The sequence below is a fragment of the Camellia sinensis genome, chromosome 6, assembly GCF_055761805.1.
Source record: "Camellia sinensis isolate YWXY chromosome 6, ASM5576180v1, whole genome shotgun sequence".
NCBI classification, from domain to species: Eukaryota; Viridiplantae; Streptophyta; class Magnoliopsida; order Ericales; family Theaceae; genus Camellia; species Camellia sinensis.
This window is the reverse complement of record NC_138966.1, coordinates 175,137,565-175,158,452: the sequence shown is the minus strand read 5'-3', so window position 1 is coordinate 175,158,452 and position 20,888 is coordinate 175,137,565. Positions and strand designations below refer to the sequence as shown.

General features: G+C 35.6%; 1 protein-coding gene across 1 annotated transcript; it reads right to left on the bottom strand.

Annotated features, from left to right (window-relative positions):
* Positions 1 to 3,305: 3,305 nt before the first annotated feature.
* On the bottom strand, positions 3,306 to 20,888 carry PHO1 (phosphate 1). Its single transcript, XM_028210402.2, has 15 exons — positions 20,494 to 20,888; positions 19,596 to 19,685; positions 18,731 to 18,965; positions 15,845 to 16,190; positions 14,821 to 14,869; positions 13,970 to 14,041; positions 7,182 to 7,311; positions 6,131 to 6,251; positions 5,373 to 5,622; positions 5,149 to 5,253; positions 5,013 to 5,057; positions 4,776 to 4,928; positions 4,381 to 4,659; positions 4,141 to 4,277; positions 3,306 to 3,840 (listed from the first exon to the last, which is right to left on the bottom strand). Exons 1-15 carry the CDS (start codon positions 20,734 to 20,736, stop codon positions 3,750 to 3,752), a joined length of 2,346 nt encoding a protein of 781 aa, XP_028066203.2. The 5' UTR covers positions 20,737 to 20,888; the 3' UTR covers positions 3,306 to 3,749.

Sequence of the window (20,888 nt, the reverse complement as noted above, 5' to 3'; positions counted from 1 at the left end):
GGGTTCAAGACACACACTGCTATTTCAACAATTGATCAAACACAGATAATTCGATACATACACTCTCAATCAGACATAGATAACCCGATCAAACACACACTCTTTTCCCAAATTAGCAGTGCATACATAGATAATTTGAGCTCGTCTCCGAGTGTGGTTTTGATTGAGAGAATGCATCTCATTGTTATTTTGTCGCCTCCGCCGATGATCGAATCCAAGGCTCTCTCTCTTTCTCTCTCTCTCTTTCTCTCACTCACTCTGTGTTTACTTAATCACAATTGTTCCGTGCTTGGCAAGAATATGTCCAACCCAAGTCAAATCAGGTGCAAAGATTCAAGACTATAACAAATCGAGATTGAAGTTCAAGTTGACATGAGATCTGTTCGTAATCCAGTCGAGAACTTCGCCGCCCTCTCGCCTCCTTGAGCCTCACATCTTCTCCTCATTGCATCACCACCATCGTACTCAACCACTACTGCGATCTCTCTATTTCTCTCTCACTCTTTCTGCAACCATTGCAATCGCCATGATCGTCATCGCGATCCGTCATCACTGCAACCCTCACGATTAGATCGCGACCACTGCAACATTAAGCTCCTTAGATCTAGGGTTTTTGGTGGTGGTGGTGGTGGCAGAGATGGAAGAGCTGAGAGAGAGAGAGAGAGAGAGAGAGAGAGAGAGAGATAGAAGAGTTCGATATGGTGGTAGCGGCATTGGGCGGAGGTTTTGGAAAGGGAGGCGTCGGGGTAGCGGATGACGTCGGGGGGAGAGAGACAGAGCACAGAGAGAGAGAGAGAGAGAGAGAGTAAGTACAGTGATGTATATATATATATATATATATATATGGGGGATATAAGGGTAGTATTGGAATTTCAACAATAATTTTGAATGAAATCAGCCAAATCTGTTTGAATTTGGATGGGTAAGTAACAAAAGGGTGTATCTGTATATTAGTTTTAAAAGTAAGGAAGTCTGTGTAATTTTTAAAACTACAGGGGAGGTTCCTGTAATTAAGGTAAATCTCAGGAGAGGTCAGTGTAATTTACCCTATATAAAAATAAAATTACTTAAATTATTAATTAAAATAAATTTTTGATATCTTTAAAAAATATTAATTGCTTTTATAATTTGTTAATAAAAGAAATTATTTATTATGCAATTAAAAACTTAAAAGTGTAATATATAAATTCTAAAAGTATAATATATAAATTCTAAAACTATAAAAGGTAAACAAATATGAAACACCGAATTAGATCTAACTTTAATACAACTGATTCCATTTCTACTTTTGACTCTCTCCTATTTGTACATTAATTATATTTTATTTATTGTTTTGAAAAATTGGTTAAAAATTAATTTTTTTAATTTCTTTTAACTTTTTTTTTATAAAAAAAAAACGTATAAAAAAGTAGAAAAATAATGTGATCTAAGATAAATTAAAAATTGATTCTTAACTTTTAATTATCTTTTCAAAAGAGGTTTATATGCAGGATTCCCTCCTTTCATGGTTTATATATCCTCCTCCTTTCATGGTTTATATATCCTCCAAGAGCGCTCATTCTCCATTAATGGCGATAATGCCGCATCTAAGAGCCCGCTCGGATTATGCATTTGTAATTTACCTCTTTATTTATTTTTTGGGATCTTTTAGTAGATGATGATGATGATACATTATGTTGGAAATGGTAGAAAAATTCTGGGTAAAATCAGAATTTTTTTTCAAGTTTAGTCTATTTTTTAGGTGGGCCCCGAGTGTCGATTTACTCGGGTCAAAGTGGTAACGTGTTCTATGTCGCGTTGTGATTCACGTGGTATATTTGGTTGCTCAAAACTATTACCGAGTGAATGGAAAATTGAAGCCAAAGTGTGCACCATGGAAATGGAGTTTTGGTGAAAATTCCGTGAGGTTGTAAATTGGCTTGTCCCACATTGATTTGGTGGGAAGTTTTGGAAGGGTTTATAAGGCTTGGGTGAGATACTTGGGGTGTGCCCCAAGGGTTACCCAAGTGTTTTAGAGGGAGAGGTTATGGGCAAAATGGGCTAGACTTATTGGATCCAAAAATCACCACGCGCGCCGCCGCCACCGTCCTTCCGGTTGGGCTGGGCTTGGGCGCTGGTGTGTGGTTGGGTTGGGCTTGTTCGGCCCAATACTAATCTTATCTTTTTGGGCAAAAAACATTTGAATTTAATTTTATTTTTGGTAAAATAAAATCCAGAATTCAAATTAAACTGATTTGGATTTTCTATACATCCAAACAGAGCCCTTCCCATTTTCAAACAGAAATAAACTAGTTTGGAATTAATGCACACCCAAACAGGGCCCTTCCCATTTTTTGCTATCTGTTTGAATTATTAACAGATTCAAATCTGTTTGAATTCAAAACCAACAGGTATCATATCTGTTCAATTTAAAACCAAGAGCCACCTTTACATCTATAAATAGGACCACCCTTATTTAATGTTATTAATTCAGAAATTTCGTATTTCACCTCTGCTTCTTATTCTATTATTCATTTTGTTGCATTTTATTTCTGAAAGAAAGAGTTTAAACACTTAGTGTGTTCGTAAGGCAAACAATTTGCAGTACTACTATTGTTTGTGGTAGATCATTTCATCCTTGGAGATAGACGTCTAAATTTTGATAGCACCGTGGAGAGGACGAATCTGTCTTAAGGACACAGTGTCAAACACTGGATTTGATCAGAAAATAATTCGAAGAAATTAAATCAAGTAAGTTATTTAATTAATTTTCAGTGTTGTTTTTATTTATTAAAATCAGATTTAAATTTTGTTTTTGTAACAAAATAAAATATGTTATTTATTTATTATTTCGAGTTTGATTTTTGTAATCAAACAAATTCTCTCATTTTCTTTATTTCTTTATATTCTTGTTGTTATTTTGTACACAACAGAATTTAATCTATTTAAATACATGGAAGATTGTCCTACACATTATACATACAAATAACACAGATCAGGTCCACTATATTAGTTGTACCTGAATAGCCCGGCCTAATATTTTGGGCTTAGCCCAAGGACCACAGTTCAGTCCAACACAGGGCATTGATTGTTAATGAAGGTTTAGTCTATGGCACATCATACTTGACAAAATAAAAATAAAAATAAAAATACCGCAAATAAATTACTAAATTTTTTACACAATACTTAGATGCCACAATCATTTGAATAGATTCTAGAGATAGCCGCTTTGATGCCAAATTATAACGTTTGCCATCTTAAATTATAATAATGTTATCCACTTTGATTTGTCACAATGCCTTATACTCAAGCCATGAGAGTCTATAGAGTGGTAAGACTTGCTCTCTCTAGGAGCTTATTATTATTAAAATGAAACTGAGCTTGTTCAGTTCAAATTATGTCTTTTTTTGAACTACCACTATTACATACCACCGCAAATGCAAATTGTTGTGTTTGTCCAATAACAGATTTTGAAAAAGTCAAACTTGTTGACACGAACTATTGAAAAGATACATTTATACCAGCAAATTCAAGTTAGAAATGCCCCAAATGTACAATTCACAACAACTATCCTTTGCCGCGCGCTGTCTTCATGACAATGGAGCCTTAATAGTTCTTTTTTTCTAATTGAACCTTCGGTGAATGGTGATATCATTAATTTTTCAATTTGTGCCAAATGTTGATCCCTTCGATCTTTAGCATTAGAAAACGTTGCGTGCTTTTCATGTCAGCCTGTCGGGGACAACTATACATGTATATTAGCATGAATGTCATCCATCTGAATCTGTATCGCAGAATGGTAAAGGCACAGCCTTCACAGCCCTGAACTTGCCAACATTGTTCAGATGCTCATTCTCCAACCTGTTTTACAATAGCATGACAAAATTAGAATCTTTATATGTTCATACTTCAACTTGTTTGAGCCATTGAACATTCTACTTGAGTCATTCCAAAGTAGTAACACTGATCATGTTTGGTTGGTGTGAATCTAGAGGGACTTGATTTTATAGGGGGAAAAGGGAATTTAAGTTGTTTCAACACATTTTTTGTTTCATAATGAAGAGTGATTACTTATTTTGAGCAAAGGCAACCACAAACAAGTTTAAAATTAACAAACTAGGGATCAACATTGTCAGTGACCATGCGTGAGACCTAAAGTACCTGTAGAAATTCCAGTGCCCACGTCGGATGACCTCCAATGAAGCCAAGAAAAACTCTAGCAGTCGCGATTCAAGCACCCCAACATTGAATCGCATCACGGTCTCCACCCAAGCAACTCTTAGAACAAAATTCAAGGCCTGCAAGTATGATTATCTTGGATTAGATAAATACTAAAATTTCAAAATATAGACAAAATGAAAAAGAGTACGAGACAGAGAAAGATAGAGAAACAGAACGCACAATGGACACATAGTAGATGCTTTTGTTCTTCAGAATCAGATCATCCCTAAGCCATGGATTAGTCGAATTTGGGTTGAAAAGCCCCCAATCCTTGACAAAATCCCAATACAACTGATAAACTGTGGCCACCAAAGAGGTTATCAAGACGATCACCAGCCATAAGTTTGTTGGCTGCCTGGCATATGTTAGCCTAGCACCGGCTGCCACCATGGCTGAAACATATTTCCCCAAGTTAGCCAATTGGTTTGGGTCACACTCATCGAACCATCGCCTTGCACACTAGGAATTTCACCGAAAAACCACGTGTTAATTGGACTTGAATCAAAATTTCTAGCTTATTTAAACTATTTTTGCATCAAACGAATAACCATATTGTAATGGGATCTGTGAGTTACCTGCATGGCACGCCAGTAGTATGGAGCGAAAGAGATGACATAAGCGAGTTCTCTGTAGAGCTTTCCGGACTTGCAGGTCTCATACCGGTGTGTCTTGAAACTTCCAGCGAGAAAATAACATGCTGTGGACTCCATGTGCCTCAACAATGGAATCTATAAACAACAAACTAGTAAATAATGAGAGAGAGGGAATGAAATTAAAGAACAAGAATGATATGATGGGCTTAAAATGTTTACCTGGCTAGTTAGTTGGTCAGCCATGAAAAAATCTACCATCAAAACCTGCAATTAAAAAAGCATTATTAGGTGATATTCCAAATTTGTTACGTAATGAACTAATTGACAAATACTAGTGAGAAAAAAAGGGCAGTACCTTATAAAATGGAGAGCAGACTATGTTGCGAATAATCCGGAGGAAACAATAGCGGGTTGGGCGAAAGAAGATGTTTAATGGGCAGATTAGTACTGCGATGAAAAACTGAAAAATGGGATGATCAAAATCAGCATATAGTTCCAAAAAAAAATCTTGAATTACATATAAATATAATAAATTACAAATTAAAACAAATAGTGAATATGGTGATATAGCTAACTAACCAAAAGGAGTACTCCGGGAATGGCATCGACTTGGCGAGGTGAAAAGCCTTGGGAGAGCAAAATGAGGTGTATGACCATGGCCGCGACCACAGCGGTCATGATGCATGTGCAAATGAGGAAGGCTTCTCTGTACTTGAGAGCTGTGTTGTGATGAAATTCAAAAATGAAATTGTAGTTGATCCTTGTGCTCTTCCACATGAACATATTGCACCCATACATGAACAAGTGCAAGCTTAGCAAAGCAAACATGCTGCACATTTACACACACCATGAATTTTAGCATAATGTAAATGTATATACTGTTTCAAAAATGTGAATTTGGGTGGACTGATGATCATTGAGCCGGATGGCCCACGGCTCAACTCAACGGATAATTATATCTGGCCTCAATGAGGCTTGAGTTGGGCTTAGTCCTACGGTTTGAAACTTGGCCCACCTGTCAGCTGACCCGTTAAACAGTGAGAGGTGGCCCGTTAGCACATCAAATATATGAAAAAATCAGGAGAAAATGAAAAAAAAAAAAAACCCCCCCCCCAAAAAACATAGGTTTTAAATCTCGGCCAATTGGGTTAAACCCACGAGTCAGTCTGGTCCAAACTAGCAAAAAAAAGCCCACTAAACATAGCTCGTGGACCTGGCCTGATGCCGACCCTTGCTAGTAGTAACAAACAAAACATGAAAAGAAATTTTAAAAAAACAGAAAAAAAAAAGAAAAAAAAGTAGAGGAGAGCATGAAAAGAATGTGAGAAAAGGGGGACCTGAAAACAGGGTAGATGGTTTCCATGTAAGAAGCTTCGGAGGTGGCAGAGAACAATCCACACAAATGTGCTAAGATTGCGTATACACTAAATAGCGTTACAAAACAACCTGTGAACAACCCTGCAAAAACCAACAACAAACAAACAAGGACAAAACTTAGGAGAATTTCCATATTCTGCATGTTTTTTCACACTCTGGTTTCAATTTAAAATTTATCAAGACAAGGGAAAAATAAAATTATTGATATATAATTTTTAATTTTTTTTTATAGGTAACAAAATTAAAACTAATTTTGTAACAAATGGTTGGCTCAGTAGTAGATGATGTGCTATTTTTACTAGAGTAATGCAATTAATGGATTTTTCACCAAATTTTCTCATTACTAGACATAAAGGTAGTGAAGTCCACATTAATAAATATACATGAGATTCATATCTTCTGTCTACCGTGGTGAGAAAATTAAGTAAGAAATTCATTTATGTATAATATTTTTATTTTTACATTTTCCTAATCCAACCCTCCCTCCCCCCTCCCCCCCCCAAAAAAAATGTAAATTTAGCCTTGTTCACTTCATTTTCTCATCATATATATATATATATATAATTTTTCCCCCCTACGAATGTAATTAACATCCTATCATGGCGTAATTGTCATACAACTAATGGGCAGCGAATATAGATAATCAAATCACGACACTAAATGAGTACTAAAGCCAACATCATCACACTTATTAGTGGTTATTTCTAATAAGCAATATAGTGTGAAAAAGTTACACTCAATTCTCAAATGCATGTATTTGTTTAGGAATTTTGGACTACTAGTGGTGGAAGTGATATACACGTATATAACATAATATATAGTATAATATTGCACAATGGAAATTCATCTTGAATACCACCTAGAAAGATACAGTTTTATTAAGACCTTACTGTGATCATAGAGCCAATTAATTAATTATTTATCATTATTATATATCTAACTATTGAAATACATCACTAACAAATGCTAATCTAGAGAGAGAGAGAGAGAGAGAGAGAGAGAATTACATACCAGCAAAAAAGGTTACCATGTGGGAACCTTTGAGCTGTTGGGGTCTCAAATACTTCATAGCCTTTTTCCTGTCATCGTTGGCGAAGTGCTTTGTGAATATGGACTCCACTTCGTCCATTAGCCTAACCACCTTCATAATTAAAACAAACTTATTATATTATAGTTAAGTAATAACCCGTAATTCGAAAACTACCAAAAAACAAAAACAACCATTTTAAGTTGTTTAATTTTACTACCTTTTTCAGACTCTGATGTAACCGAGTCTTGTTGCTTTATCGATTTTAGAAGCTACCGTTCAAATCTTAATGTCTTTGTATTACTAAAATAATAATAATGATAATTAACTAGAATCATATCCCTCTACTAGTTAGAAGAAAATGTTAGGGAAAATCGATGTGATTCCCCACAAGTAAATCAATCAATGGGAATAAAAACTAATGCGGAAAAATTAAATCAAAGGCAACACAAGAATTTTTATGTGGTTCCCTCAATGTGAGGTACGTCCACGGGATCGAAATCCGATTCCACTATCAACCAAATAAGTTCCAAACGATTACAAACGAGACACTAATGGTCTCACAAAATCACCCTTAGGTGAATTCCAAATAATCACAAATAAACAAAGAGGAAAGACCTCACCAAATAGATGAACCAAAATCTTCAGAATCAGAATTGTAGAAGATCCAAAATAACGAACCAAATCAGAACCGAAAATTGAACCAAACTTCTTCACAAATCAAAGCACCAATTTTTGATTGACCAAGTCAAATCAAGAATTACAAACAATACCAATTGAAGCAAAGCACCAAAGCTGCTGCCGCTCACCTTTTTCTTCGGGAAAAACAATACCCCCAATATGTATTGTGAATCTAGGGTTTTGTAATCAAACCTAAATTGTTTTCAAATTGGATTAGGTCTCCACAAAATTAGATATAATATATAAAAATATATTATACCTAAATCAAGTCAACTTAAAATTCTTTCACAGATCAATTGGGTCCCACACTCCAATAAGGAGGTATATCCCAACAATTCTCCCCCTACCGACTTAGGTGGAGATATCAACCATACCCGCCAAAGTTCGACACTTTAAATGTTTGTCTCTCGACAAAGTCTTTGTCAACATATCTGAAATATTATCATCTGTGTGAACCTTTTCGAGTTGCAACAATTTCGAATCTAACACATCACGAATCCAATGGTATCTTACATCAATGTGTTTCGATCTCGAATGAAAAGTAGAATTTTTGCTCAAGTGAATAGCACTTTGACTATCACAATAAAGCACATATTTTTCTTGCTTCAAACCCAACTCTTGCAAAAATTTCTTTAACCATAACTCTTCTTTGCAAGCTTCCGTAATAGCAATAAATTCAGCTTCGGTAGTTGAGAGAGCAACACATTTTTGTAATTTAGATTGCCATGCCACAGCTCCCCCTGCAAAAGTCATCAAATACCCCGAAGTAGATTTTCGAGAATCAACATCACCAGCCATGTCAGAATCTGTGAACCCATCAAGCATCAGTTTACCATCCCCAAAACACAAACACACCTTCGAAGTCCCTCGAAGATACCTTAGAATCCATTTTACCGCTGCCCAATGTTCTTTACCCGGATTAGAGAGAAAACGACTCACCACACCAACGGCGTGAGCAATATCCGGCCTTGTACAAACCATGGCGTACATCAAAGAACCAACTGCTGAAGCATAAGGAACTTTCAACATCTCTTCTTTGTCTTTCTCACTTGTAGGACATTGATTCGAACTAAGTTTGAAGTGACCCGCAAGTGGACAACCAACCGACTTTGCTTTATCCATATTGAACCTCTCAAGAACTTTCTCAATGTAGCTTTCTTGAGACAACCAAATCAGCCCCTCTTTGCGATCACGAACAATTTTCATACCAAGAATTTGCTTTGCCGGTCCCAAATCTTTCATAGCAAAAGACTTGCTCAACTCCAATTTCAACCTGTTTATCATGGTAGAATCTTGACCCACAATTAACATGTCATCAACATAAAGCAAAAGAATAATAAATTTACCATCCGGGAAATTTTTCACAAATACACAATGGTCCGAAGTGGTTTTAGAAAAACCATTATTCATCATGAAAGAGTCAAATTTTTTGTACCATTGCCGCGGGGCTTGCTTGAGGCCATACAAACTTTTCTTCAATTTGCAAACAAATTTCTCTTTCCCTTTTTCCACAAATCCTTCCGGTTGCTCCATGTAAATTTCTTCTTCAAGGTCACCATGAAGAAATGCGGTCTTCACATCAAGTTGCTCAACTTCAAGGTTCATACTTGCAGCCATGCCAAGTACAACCCGAATAGAAGACATCTTCACAACTGGCGAGAAAATCTCATCAAAATCAATACCTTTCTTTTGCCCAAAGCCTTTCACAACAAGACGTGCCTTGTACCTCAGATTCTTGCCATCATTCTTCAATTTGAAGACCCACTTATTTTTCAGAATTTTCCTCCCCTTAGGCAACTTCACTAAATCATAAGTGTGATTTTCAACTAAGGAATTCATCTCCTCTTCCATGGCCTTTTTCCAATCGCCTTTCTTTGCATGCTCAATTGCTTCTTGGTAGCTCTCCGGCTCCCCTTGATCAGAAATCAACACAAATTCATTGGAAGGATACTTTCTTGAAGGTTTTCGGTCCCTTGTAGATTTCCTCAACTCAAGTTGTGGTGGCGGTTCTTGAGTTGGATGCTCTTCCTCAATTTCTGGCTCAACTTCATTAGGATTAGCATCATCCTCTACATCTTCAATAGGTGGCTGCACATCTCCCCCATTTTCATCATCAACTGAAGATGAAGGAGATGGATCCATGTCAATGAGATCACTAGTTTTTGGTTCCGGTTGATCACCTTTGCCAAAGTCTTCAATTGTTTGGTCTTCAAGAAACACAACATCACGGCTTCGAATGACTTTCTTGTCGACCGGATCCCACAATCTATACCCGAATTCATCACGCCCATAGCCAAGAAAAATACATTGTCTTGACTTACTATCAAGCTTGGACCTCTCATCTTTTGGAATGTGAACAAAAGCTCGGCAACCAAACACTCTCAAGTGCTCATAAGACACATCTTTACCGGTCCAAACTCTTTCTGGAACATCACCATTCAAAGGATACGAAGGTGACAAATTGATCACGTCAACCGCTGTCCTCAATGCCTCACCCCAAAAGGATCTTGGCAGTTTAGCTTGTGAAAGCAAACACCTTATTCTTTCCACAATTGTGCGGTTCATCCTCTCGGCAACTCCATTTTGTTGAGGAGTCTTCTTAACTGTCTTTTGATGCCGAATACCTTGGCTACGACAATACTCATCAAATGGCCCAATGTATTCACCACCATTGTCTGATCGGATGCACTTCAATTTCTGCCCTGTTTCTCTTTCAACCATAGCCTGAAAATGCTTAAATACTTCTAGAACTTGATCTTTAGTTTTTAGTAAAAAAGCCCAAACTTTCCTTGAATAATCATCAATAAAAGTAACAAAATAAAATGCACCACCATGTGTTCTAACTTTTAAAGGACCACAAACATCAGAATGAATCAACTCCAAAACATTTTCTTTTCTAGAAACAACATTTTTATGAAAAGAAACTCTATGTTGTTTACCCGCCAAACAATGAACACAAGTTTTAAGATGTGTACCTTTCAAACCGGGTAGAAGCTCTTTCTTGAACAATACTTGCAGCCCCTTTTCACTCATATGGCCAAGCCGCTTGTGCCATAATTCAGTAGAAGTATCTTCTTCAAGTGCATTGACAACACCTTTACAAATTTTTCCTTGCATCGAATAAAGTGTATGAGTCTTCTTACACTTAGCCACCACCAAGGAACCCTTTGTGAGCTTCCATATTCCATCACCAAATTTGTTGTTGAAGCCTTCATCATCTAGCTTCCCAGTAGAGATCAAATTGAGGCGAATGTCGGGAACATGCCTTACGTCTTTAAGCAATAACTTGCAGCCTAAATTTGTTTCCAAGCAAACATCACCCATACCTATAATCTTGGACAAACCTTCATTACCCATTCGAACAAAACCATAATCTCTTTCGGTGTAGGTAGTGAAGAAATCAACTCGAGAAGTCACATGAAAAGAAGCACCAGAATCAATCACCCAATTGCTCTCTTGGCCCACAAAATTGATACAATCATCTTCACAAACGACCATGAGATCAGCATTGGTAGTAACTGCCGTTGTGTCTTCTTGCTTCTTGTCCACACTTTTGTCATGCATTTTCTCCTTATTCTTGAGCTTTCGGCATTCCCGCTTCATGTGCCCTTTCTCATGGCAATAATAGCACTCAATGTCTTTCTTTGAAAAAGAACCATCTTTCGATTTGTCACGGCTTTGATCACGACCATGAGGAGTCTTACTTCTCCCCCTTGTTTTGCTTCGGCCTCTCACAACGAATGCTTCCGAATGAGAGGAACCCGCTGATTTTCTTCTAGTTTCTTCATTCAACAGGCTACTAGTGACTTGGCCCATTGTGACAACTCCATCGGGCGCTGAATTACTGACGGTCACAACCAAAGTCTCCCAACTTTCGGGCAAAGAACTAAGTAGCATCAAAGCCTGCAACTCATCATCAAAAACAATTTTCATAGAAGCAAGTTGGTTAACAATACTCTTTATTTCATTCAAATGTTCCGGAATAGGGCTGCCCTCTTTATATTTTAAATTAACCAACTTACGAAACAGAAAGGCTTTATTTGTGGCTGATTTCCTATCATAAAGGCCCTCTAATTTTTTCCATAAATCATGTGCTGAAGTTTCAGTAGCAACATGATGAAACACACTGTCATCAATCCATTGACGGATAACACCAACGGCTTTTCGATTAAGCCTATTCCATTCATCATCTTTCATACCCTCGGGTTTGCCACTAGCACCCTCAATGGGTCCATACAAATCTTTACAAAATAATAGGTCCTCCATTTTAGTTTTCCAAGTTACCCAATTGCTTCCATTGAAGCTAGACATACGACCCGCATTCCCCTCCATTGATTTACACAAATAAATAAACTCAAATAAACCGTAAGCTCTGATACCAGTTGTTAGGGAAAATCGATGTGATTCCCCACAAGTAAATCAATCAATGGGAATAAAAACTAATGCGGAAAAATTAAATCAAAGGCAACACAAGAATTTTTATGTGGTTCCCTCAATGTGAGGTACGTCCACGGGATCGAAATCCGATTCCACTATCAACCAAATAAGTTCCAAACGATTACAAACGAGACACTAATGGTCTCACAAAATCACCCTTAGGTGAATTCCAAATAATCACAAATAAACAAAGAGGAAAGACCTCACCAAATAGATGAACCAAAATCTTCAGAATCAGAATTGTAGAAGATCCAAAATAACGAACCAAATCAGAACCGAAAATTGAACCAAACTTCTTCACAAATCAAAGCACCAATTTTTGATTGACCAAGTCAAATCAAGAATTACAAACAATACCAATTGAAGCAAAGCACCAAAGCTGCTGCCGCTCACCTTTTTCTTCGGGAAAAACAATACCCCCAATATGTATTGTGAATCTAGGGTTTTGTAATCAAACCTAAATTGTTTTCAAATTGGATTAGGTCTCCACAAAATTAGATATAATATATAAAAATATATTATACCTAAATCAAGTCAACTTAAAATTCTTTCACAGATCAATTGGGTCCCACACTCCAATAAGGAGGTATATCCCAACAGAAAAGACTGATCCATCTATTTTGGATTCTATAGGCCCACTATGGAGCCCATTTTAATAATTAGATCCGTTTATTTTTTAGGCTTTCGTGTATAGACAATTCATAAAAAAATAAAATTCATTTAATAATTATAATTATACAAATTTATTGTATTTGTGTTGTGTATGAGTTTTGACCAATTAAAATAATTTGATTGATTTATTGGATAGTGTTCTAGCATAAGCAAACATCAATTATGGCATATGGAAATTATCATAGTGCTTTGGGTGCCAGAATGTGTGACGTGAAAGGAAGAGGTCATTTAAAAATACCGTTTGGCAAGTGAGAAAATATTGCATGATTTGCAAGAAGTCACTTACTCTTTATGAACATTTGACTTATACACGTAATATCATTTTAGAAAATAATATTTAAATTTTTTTTGTAGACTCATTTTATAAACCCAATGATATATAAGTGATATGATTAGTGAAAATATGAAAGAGAGTGTTTCTTTTAATATTTTCATTGATTGCCATATCACTGAGTTAAAAATTAAGTCTAATTTTTGGTCTTGAATAGTAATACTCTATTATTTTTCTTAATTTTACATAGAAATGATTGATTACCGATTTCTACCTATTCACAAAACTTAATTTAAACAATTTGATCGCATTATTTGGTAAGTTGACGAAACAAGAAAGAAATCCAATTGAAAAAAAGGAAAATAACTGGGGCCTCCAGTGGGGGTGACCCCCACCACCCCCACTGTTTTTTCATTGGCTGAAATTTATTTTTATTTTTATTTATTTATTTTTCAGTCTTTCTCTCACAACAGGACATGTGGAGCTGGGGGTGCTGGGGTCACCCCCACTAGGGGTCCCAGCACGGTTGCTGAAAAAAATTAACCAATCACATGAATAATGCAGATATTCATTTAATGATTAGCCGTTCAGAAAGAGCTACATTAAAATATTTTTCACTTAAATTTTAAAAAATAAAAAAGATTTTAAAATTTAAATTGATGTAATAATTATGGATTGTTAATTTTAAATTTAAAGAAAATTAGTATTTACCTTATCGGAACTAACGAAATGAGAACTCTTCACTACTTTGAGATAAGTTGTTGATGCTTGTTGGTTCGATACCTGTTTCATGAAAGGAAAAAAAGAAAAGAAAAAAGAAAGTGGTTTACTAAATTAATTAGCTTAAGCAATATGCTGCGTTTAGATTAGCATGGAATTATAAGCCTTTACCACAAGAAATTGTATTTTTCGCAATAGTATGAATAAAATTATATGTATCAATTGGTATATCAATTATTATATATTAAGGGATAATATTGCATAATTTTGTTGGTTTTGAGTCTTTGTAGGTTTTATAATGGCTGAAGTCTATAATTTTATAGTATGTACATGCACTAGTATGTGTTGATGCACTAATGGGTATAGTAATGGGTGTATACAACACCATTGTTTGTAACTAAAAGTTGATCAACAATTTAACAATAAGCATTTAAGTTAAAACAAACATAGATAATTACACATATGCCCTATATGTATTCTCGATATTTATCTTTTGGGTTTTTGGAAAAATTCGAGAGGTAAGGCACAAAACGATGGTCCAAACAATTTTAGACAAAAAGGGAAGTTGGGTATTTGAGTTTTAAATAAAATATGTTGGGTTCTGATTACGCACGTGGATTTTCCTACATTTTCTTGAAGGATCGAAGCTAAAAATGGCAACTTAAAGTCAATGTATGACCAAAAAATGCCAACTCTCATGAGAATGCCCTTCTTCTTTCACCATAGGAGAAACAATTGATGGCCAAACATCTTGGGATTTCCTTTTGATTTCCTTAATTAAGATGAATATGGTCTTTAATTTCAGGCATGAAACTTATGCGTATGACGTGTACCTAATTTACCTTGTCGAATTTCTTTAGAATCTTTGTGAAAGCCAACATATTTAGTGAGCTGCCAACACAAATCATCAAATAATTAAAAACATAGAATGCATGCACACATAAAAAGCAAAAACTAGATGTAGTTCTACCACTTGAATGCCAAATTCTATGTCAGGTAACCATGTGTTGATATGTTTTCATGTATCAAATTTTTTGTTTTAGATAAAAGAAAGTGTAATATTCTATTAATGAAAATAGTGCATTACATACTAAAAAATTCTACATCTATCTCCCTAACTAAATTATTGTCAAAAATCACATTTTTTATATGCTTTTGATGCAATGCTTCATCTCATTCTGGGTTGACTTTTTGTTGTTGTTGTTGCCATCTTTATTAGTTTTCTTCTTTAATTAATTAATTTATTTTTAAAGTTCATTGAAACTAAACGACCTTGAAAAAATATATATTTTTTAAAAGAAGTCCACTCAAGACCAAAAAAACAAAATTTAAAAGTTTTTTTCAACAAAAAAAGTCTTCTTTCATTTTTTAGTGGATATATTTTTTTTTGCAAAATTATTAATTTTCTTTTATTTTGAAAAAATAAATAAAAAATAACCGGCTTAAGCCCGTGACCAAAAGTCAAAGGGGGAATTACACCGACACTATGTCAGGAAAAAAATAATTACAAAAAAATAAAAAAAAATATTATAAATATTGATAATTAATATTGTAAATTTTTTCACTGATATGTAATATATATATATTTATATATTTTAAAAAAAAAATTACCCAGAATAATAAATTCTCCAAAGTCAAATGACACTATATCAAATCAAGTAATCCATATATACCCCAACTGAATGATTTCCCAAGAGAGAGAAAGTACCAGCCACCAAACCTCATATACCTATTACGTGAAGTGTCATGCAGCTCATGAGTTCAGTACTACTTCATCCTTAATTGTTAAACTAGGGCTAAACAATCATCAATTATATATTTTTTATCAAAATATAAAAGAAATTAAATCTGTTTAAAAATTAAAACCTGTATGTGTTTAATAGACCAAGGCCTCTGTAGAGCTCCACAAATGCCCCTCTGATCATCTTTTCGGCGCATTGTATTTTCTTTTTGTTTATGAAATCTCCTGGGCCTTCTTTCTTGGGATTGTTCACTAGATCTTCCCAAAGCATGGATGTAACTGCTGATATCGTTCGCGTTGGCGTTGTGGCTGGAATATCTATCCTCATGGACATCTTAGGCTTTCCGTTCTTTGTCTTCGATCTTGTTGCCGAACCAACAAAATTCACACCATTTTTTTCCAGTGCAGCAATTACCTCGTCTGTCTGTGAGGCCGTTTCTGTGGAGCTATCACTATATTCGGTTGGGGTTTCTGCATAATAATTAATTGACTCTAATCAGACATGAAAAATAAAAACCTAATTTTTTAGTATTTTAACAAGAAAATTTATTTTCTCGTATGAAACATGGAAATTGAGCACTCTATTTCTCTCTCGATTTTTAAAATGATAGGACTCAAAACTATTGCATCATTCTGAATAAAATTATATACATATTTTTTTGTTTGTTTATACAACGCCACTCAAATCTTATATATACTTCAATGTTTTTCCATGTTTAGGCATTCCAAAACACTTTATATACTCAAATCATATATATACTTCAATGTTTTTTTGGTTTGTGTTTCTCAAAAAATTTTGAGAAAAATTCTCTACAAATAAGTTTTCAAAAGTAATCAAACCAAACAAATTTTTCTAAATTTTTTTTCTAAAACTTGTTTGGTTTACAAATTTTTCAAACAAATCTCTCTCTCATATACATCAAATCAATCACTTTTCCAAAACTCTCTCTTAAAATAAAATTTCAAAACATCTTTTGAAAAAAAATCAAACCAAACAAATTTTTGTACTTTTTATCTCAAAACATGTTTCTCAAATATAAACTAAACAAGGCCATAACTTTTCTGATATTTGTGACTTACCACCGAGTCCATTTTCGAACCCATATATGAATTGCATCATAAAAATGACAAAACACGGAGGGCCTGTTTGGTAACGCTTACGTTTTCAGTTTATATTTACAAAAATTTTATAAACTGGTTTTTATTTATTTTTAGAAAAGCATAAACTACAAACGCGTTTGGTTTAGACAAAATGTTTAAAAAAATTTAAAATTATAAAAAAGAGTAAGAAATGGCAAGTGGTGGAGGGTGGTGGGTGGAGACGAGTGGTGGCGGCAGAAGATGGTGGTAGAAAATGATGGCAGGTGGTGGTGGTGGTGGTGGTGGTGGCGGAAGACGGTGGTGAAAACTGGTAGCAGGTGGTGGGTGATGGTGGCAGAAGACAGTGGTGGAAAGTAGTGGCCAGTGCAGGTGGTGGCGGCGGAAGACGGTGGTGAAAAGTGGTAAAGGTGGGTGGTAGGTGGTGGTGGTGGGTGGCAGCGGGTGGGTGGTGGTGACGGATAGGTTGCGGGTGGTGGTGGCGGTTGGGTGGGTGACGGTGGCGGGTGGTGGATGGTAGCGAGTGGGTGGTGGATGGTGGTGGTGGTAGGTGGGTGGCGGATAACGGGTGGTGGTGGTGGTGGGTGGGTGGGTGACGGTGGCGGGTCGTGTGTGGTAGCGAGTGGGTGGTGGTAGTAGGTGGTGGGTGGGTGACGGTGACGGTGGCGGGTGGTAGCGAGTGGGTGGTGGTAGTAGGTGGTGGGTGGGTGGATGGGTGACGGTGGCGGGTGGTAGCGAGTGGGTGGTGGGTGGTAGTGGCAGGTGAGTGACTGGTGGGTGGTGGTGGCGGGTGGTGGATGGTGGTGGCAGGTGGCGGGTGGTGGTGGTGGCGGGCGGTGGATGGTAGTGGCAGGTGGCGGGTGGTGGCAGGTGGGTGGTGGTGGTGGTGGTGGTGGCGGCGGCGAGGGGTGGGTGGTGGTGGCGAATGGGTGGTAGGTGGGAGGTGGTGGCGGAAGACGGTGGTGGAAAATGGTGACGGGTGGTGGCTAGTGTTGGGTGGTAAAAAAAAAAAATTGAAAATTCAAAACGTAAACTTGTTTTTTGTGTTTTAATTTTTTGGCCAAATTAATAAACTAAGATCATTGATTTATAAATAAAAAATTTACCAAATAAGTTTTTATTTGAATTTTTTAAATTTTTATAAATATAAATAAAAAATTAAAAACGTAAGTATTACCCAATGACATTGGAGAAAAAGATAAAAAGTCAAAAAAAAGAAAGAAAAAAGAGGTGCTTCCGTCAGCTTGGTGTGTCAATTTTCCTTGTAGTCACCAACTTATGCCGGACTCAAATCACTCGATTTCAACAACCACCACCAAAAAAACAAAAAAATGGTGGTTTTTTAAAAATAAAAAAATAAAAAAAATCTTGTGTAGGAGAGAATATAATTAATTATGTGATTATTAACCAAAGTGTAAGAGAGTTAGAAGCTTTTTATTTTTTATTTTTAAAAAGAGATGCAATTAAAATAAGGTTTTGATGTCCTTCCATCATTAATTATGTCAAATTTGGTCAAAATTGTAGAGAAATTATGCGATGGTGATTAAATTTAGGTACTAAATTTTAAATGAGAAATGTTAGAGATCATGAAAATTTTGTCATGAAAAAGATCATGAAAAATTTGTGACCTTTAGATTACCTTGATTAGTGTGTAGTGCTTTATTGTAAGTGTAATCCAAAGGTTACAAATCTTTCATGACCATTTTCATGAAAGATTTTTCATGATACCTAACATTAATGATTTTAAATATATTGACACGAAAGTTTTAAGTAATAAATTTTTGATACATGTGGCGAACAATTAATTTATCATATTACCCTCAAATTTTAAAAATTAGACCGAAAAAGTTAGACAGATGTTATGAGATGATTGGTTCACTGCCCATCGTGTTCTAGGGGTGAGAGCAACTCACCGGAAAAATCTGAGTTCCGGGCAGACGACGAGTTAGACCGGGACAGAAAATCGGCACCCAACTTTGACGACAGAGTTTTCCGCCGCCGGTCGCTCAGAATTCGCTTGAGGTCCAGAAGAATTTGCAGCTGCTTATTCAATATCTCCCCTCTTTCAAGAAACTCACTCTCTCTAGTCTTGTAAAATTGGTTCACTTTATTAAGCTCCGCATCCAATCCCTCAAAAAATATCTTAACCTGAAAAAAAAAAAAAAAAAAAAAAAAAATGGGTCCATCTTTACTACTTCCGGTAATTTAAATTTATATATATTATTAGAACGGGAATTTTAGGCATTATTTCAACTAATTTTCGGATACATACAATCTTATAATCCTGACATATATGAGGTGATTACCGAACATAAATTATGAAAGTAATTTTAAGAAAGAGTGAAGTAGAACTCGAACCATTAGTCAACTAGTTTCAAACTCGTAACTTTTCATATGAAATTATAATTATAATTTCACATTTTGTTATTTGTTTCATTGTTTCAAAACATTCACAATAATAGTTAGATGATGTGAAACTTATGATGTGTTTGGTTAAGGAATTTGATGAGAAATTTGGAAAGGAAAAAGAAAAAGGTGTGTAAAATTAGGTGAAATATAAACATATTTTATTCACATTTCACCTACCTTTTTTATTTCTCTTTTCAAATCCCTCATCAAATCTCTCAACCAAACAAGTACAAGATTTAGTAATTATTTGGGACACAGAAATAGAAAAATTAAAAGACACAGAATACCAAATACAGACGTGACTCGGTTAAATTTGTTATATATATATATATATGTTGATGTACAAAAGTATTGTTATATAATTAGCACCTCATCTTCCTCAGAGAACAGCTGAACAAGCTCAGTTCCATATTCTTCTTCTACAGCACCATCTTCTCCTCTTGTGATTTTGCTCTTCACCTGCAATTAAAAATAAAAATAAATTAAAAAACCAATATCAATCTATAAATGTTTTTTCCCAACTTTTTAGTGTCTTTTTCAATGATTTCTTTTGTGGGTTGTTGAAATCTATTGCTTTCTGTTACTTATTATCACGATGGTTTCGTGACACTATTTGACACAAAACCGACTCATTGCTTTAACGGTACACGACTGTATTAAAGCCTAAAAATCTCGAAAACTCACCGGAATCTGACAACATTCTGACATTCCCCGGCGGAGTTAAAGTTGCTCAAAAACTGACAAATGTTTCAATTTATTGTAGCGTAAAGTGAAGCCAAGAAAATGAAAAAAAAAAAAGAAAACAAAAATTGAAAAACAGCAAAGTTTAATTAAGAAGATGAAAAGAAATTGGAAATGAGGATGAGATTTTAAGTGGATTCTAAGTAGATTCATATGCAAGACTTTTGCCTGAAAATGACGTCACTTTTCGTTTTGTTGTACAAAAAGACAAAAAACTATAACAAAACATTCACAAAAATCAGTCATACACAATTCCTTTACGAAAAGACTATTTTTGTGGTCGTTTTTTTTTCTAAAAATTTCCGTGACAAAAATGCCACCAAAAATCCAAAAAATGATAAATATCTATAATAAGGGTTACCGAAGTTCCAAATGTTCGAGTTATCTAAAATTTTAGTATCAATATTCATTGATATATCAACCGATATTATTTAATATCCCGATACAGTTATTTAAAACGATGCATATAAGAACCCTTGAGACTTGCATGCATGGTATGTACAAGTATATATGTATATATATAGACCTGGATGATCTCGGGTTTACCACCGGCATTGCGGAAGTGATCGGAGATCTTACTGACAGCGACCCGAATTGGGTCGAAAACTGAGAAGCCGAAATCGGAGTTGTTGGAGTGATGTGGGGTTTGCTTGGGGTTTCTGGAGAGTCTGATCTTCTTGACGTGTTTCTTGAGCTGCCAGTAATTCACGAAAGCGTCCTTCCATTCAGGGATGAGCTGAGCTTCGAGCTCTTTTGAAAACTTCACCATCTGGTTTTCTGGAATACAAAGTGATTAGCACCAGATGGTGTAGTGAACAGAGAGAAGAAGAGCTTAGAGGTGATAGTGTGATCAAGCTGGTATATATATAGAGATTAAGAGATAATAAGTTGAGGTGGGAGAAAATACATGTCATCTTGTGT

Excerpts from the sequence above, each read along its gene's own strand:
- PHO1 (XM_028210402.2), bottom strand. The coding sequence starts at position 20,736 with ATGGTGAAGTTTTCAAAAGAGCTCGAAGCTCAGCTCATCCCTGAATGG. Across the intron at positions 18,966-19,595 it reads TGTTCTCTGAGGAAGATGAG|GTTAAGATATTTTTTGAGGG; the intron begins GTGCTAATTATA and ends TTTTTTTTTCAG. Across the intron at positions 7,312-13,969 it reads ATTTCGTTAGTTCCGATAAG|GTGGTTAGGCTAATGGACGA; the intron begins GTAAATACTAAT and ends TTAATTATGAAG.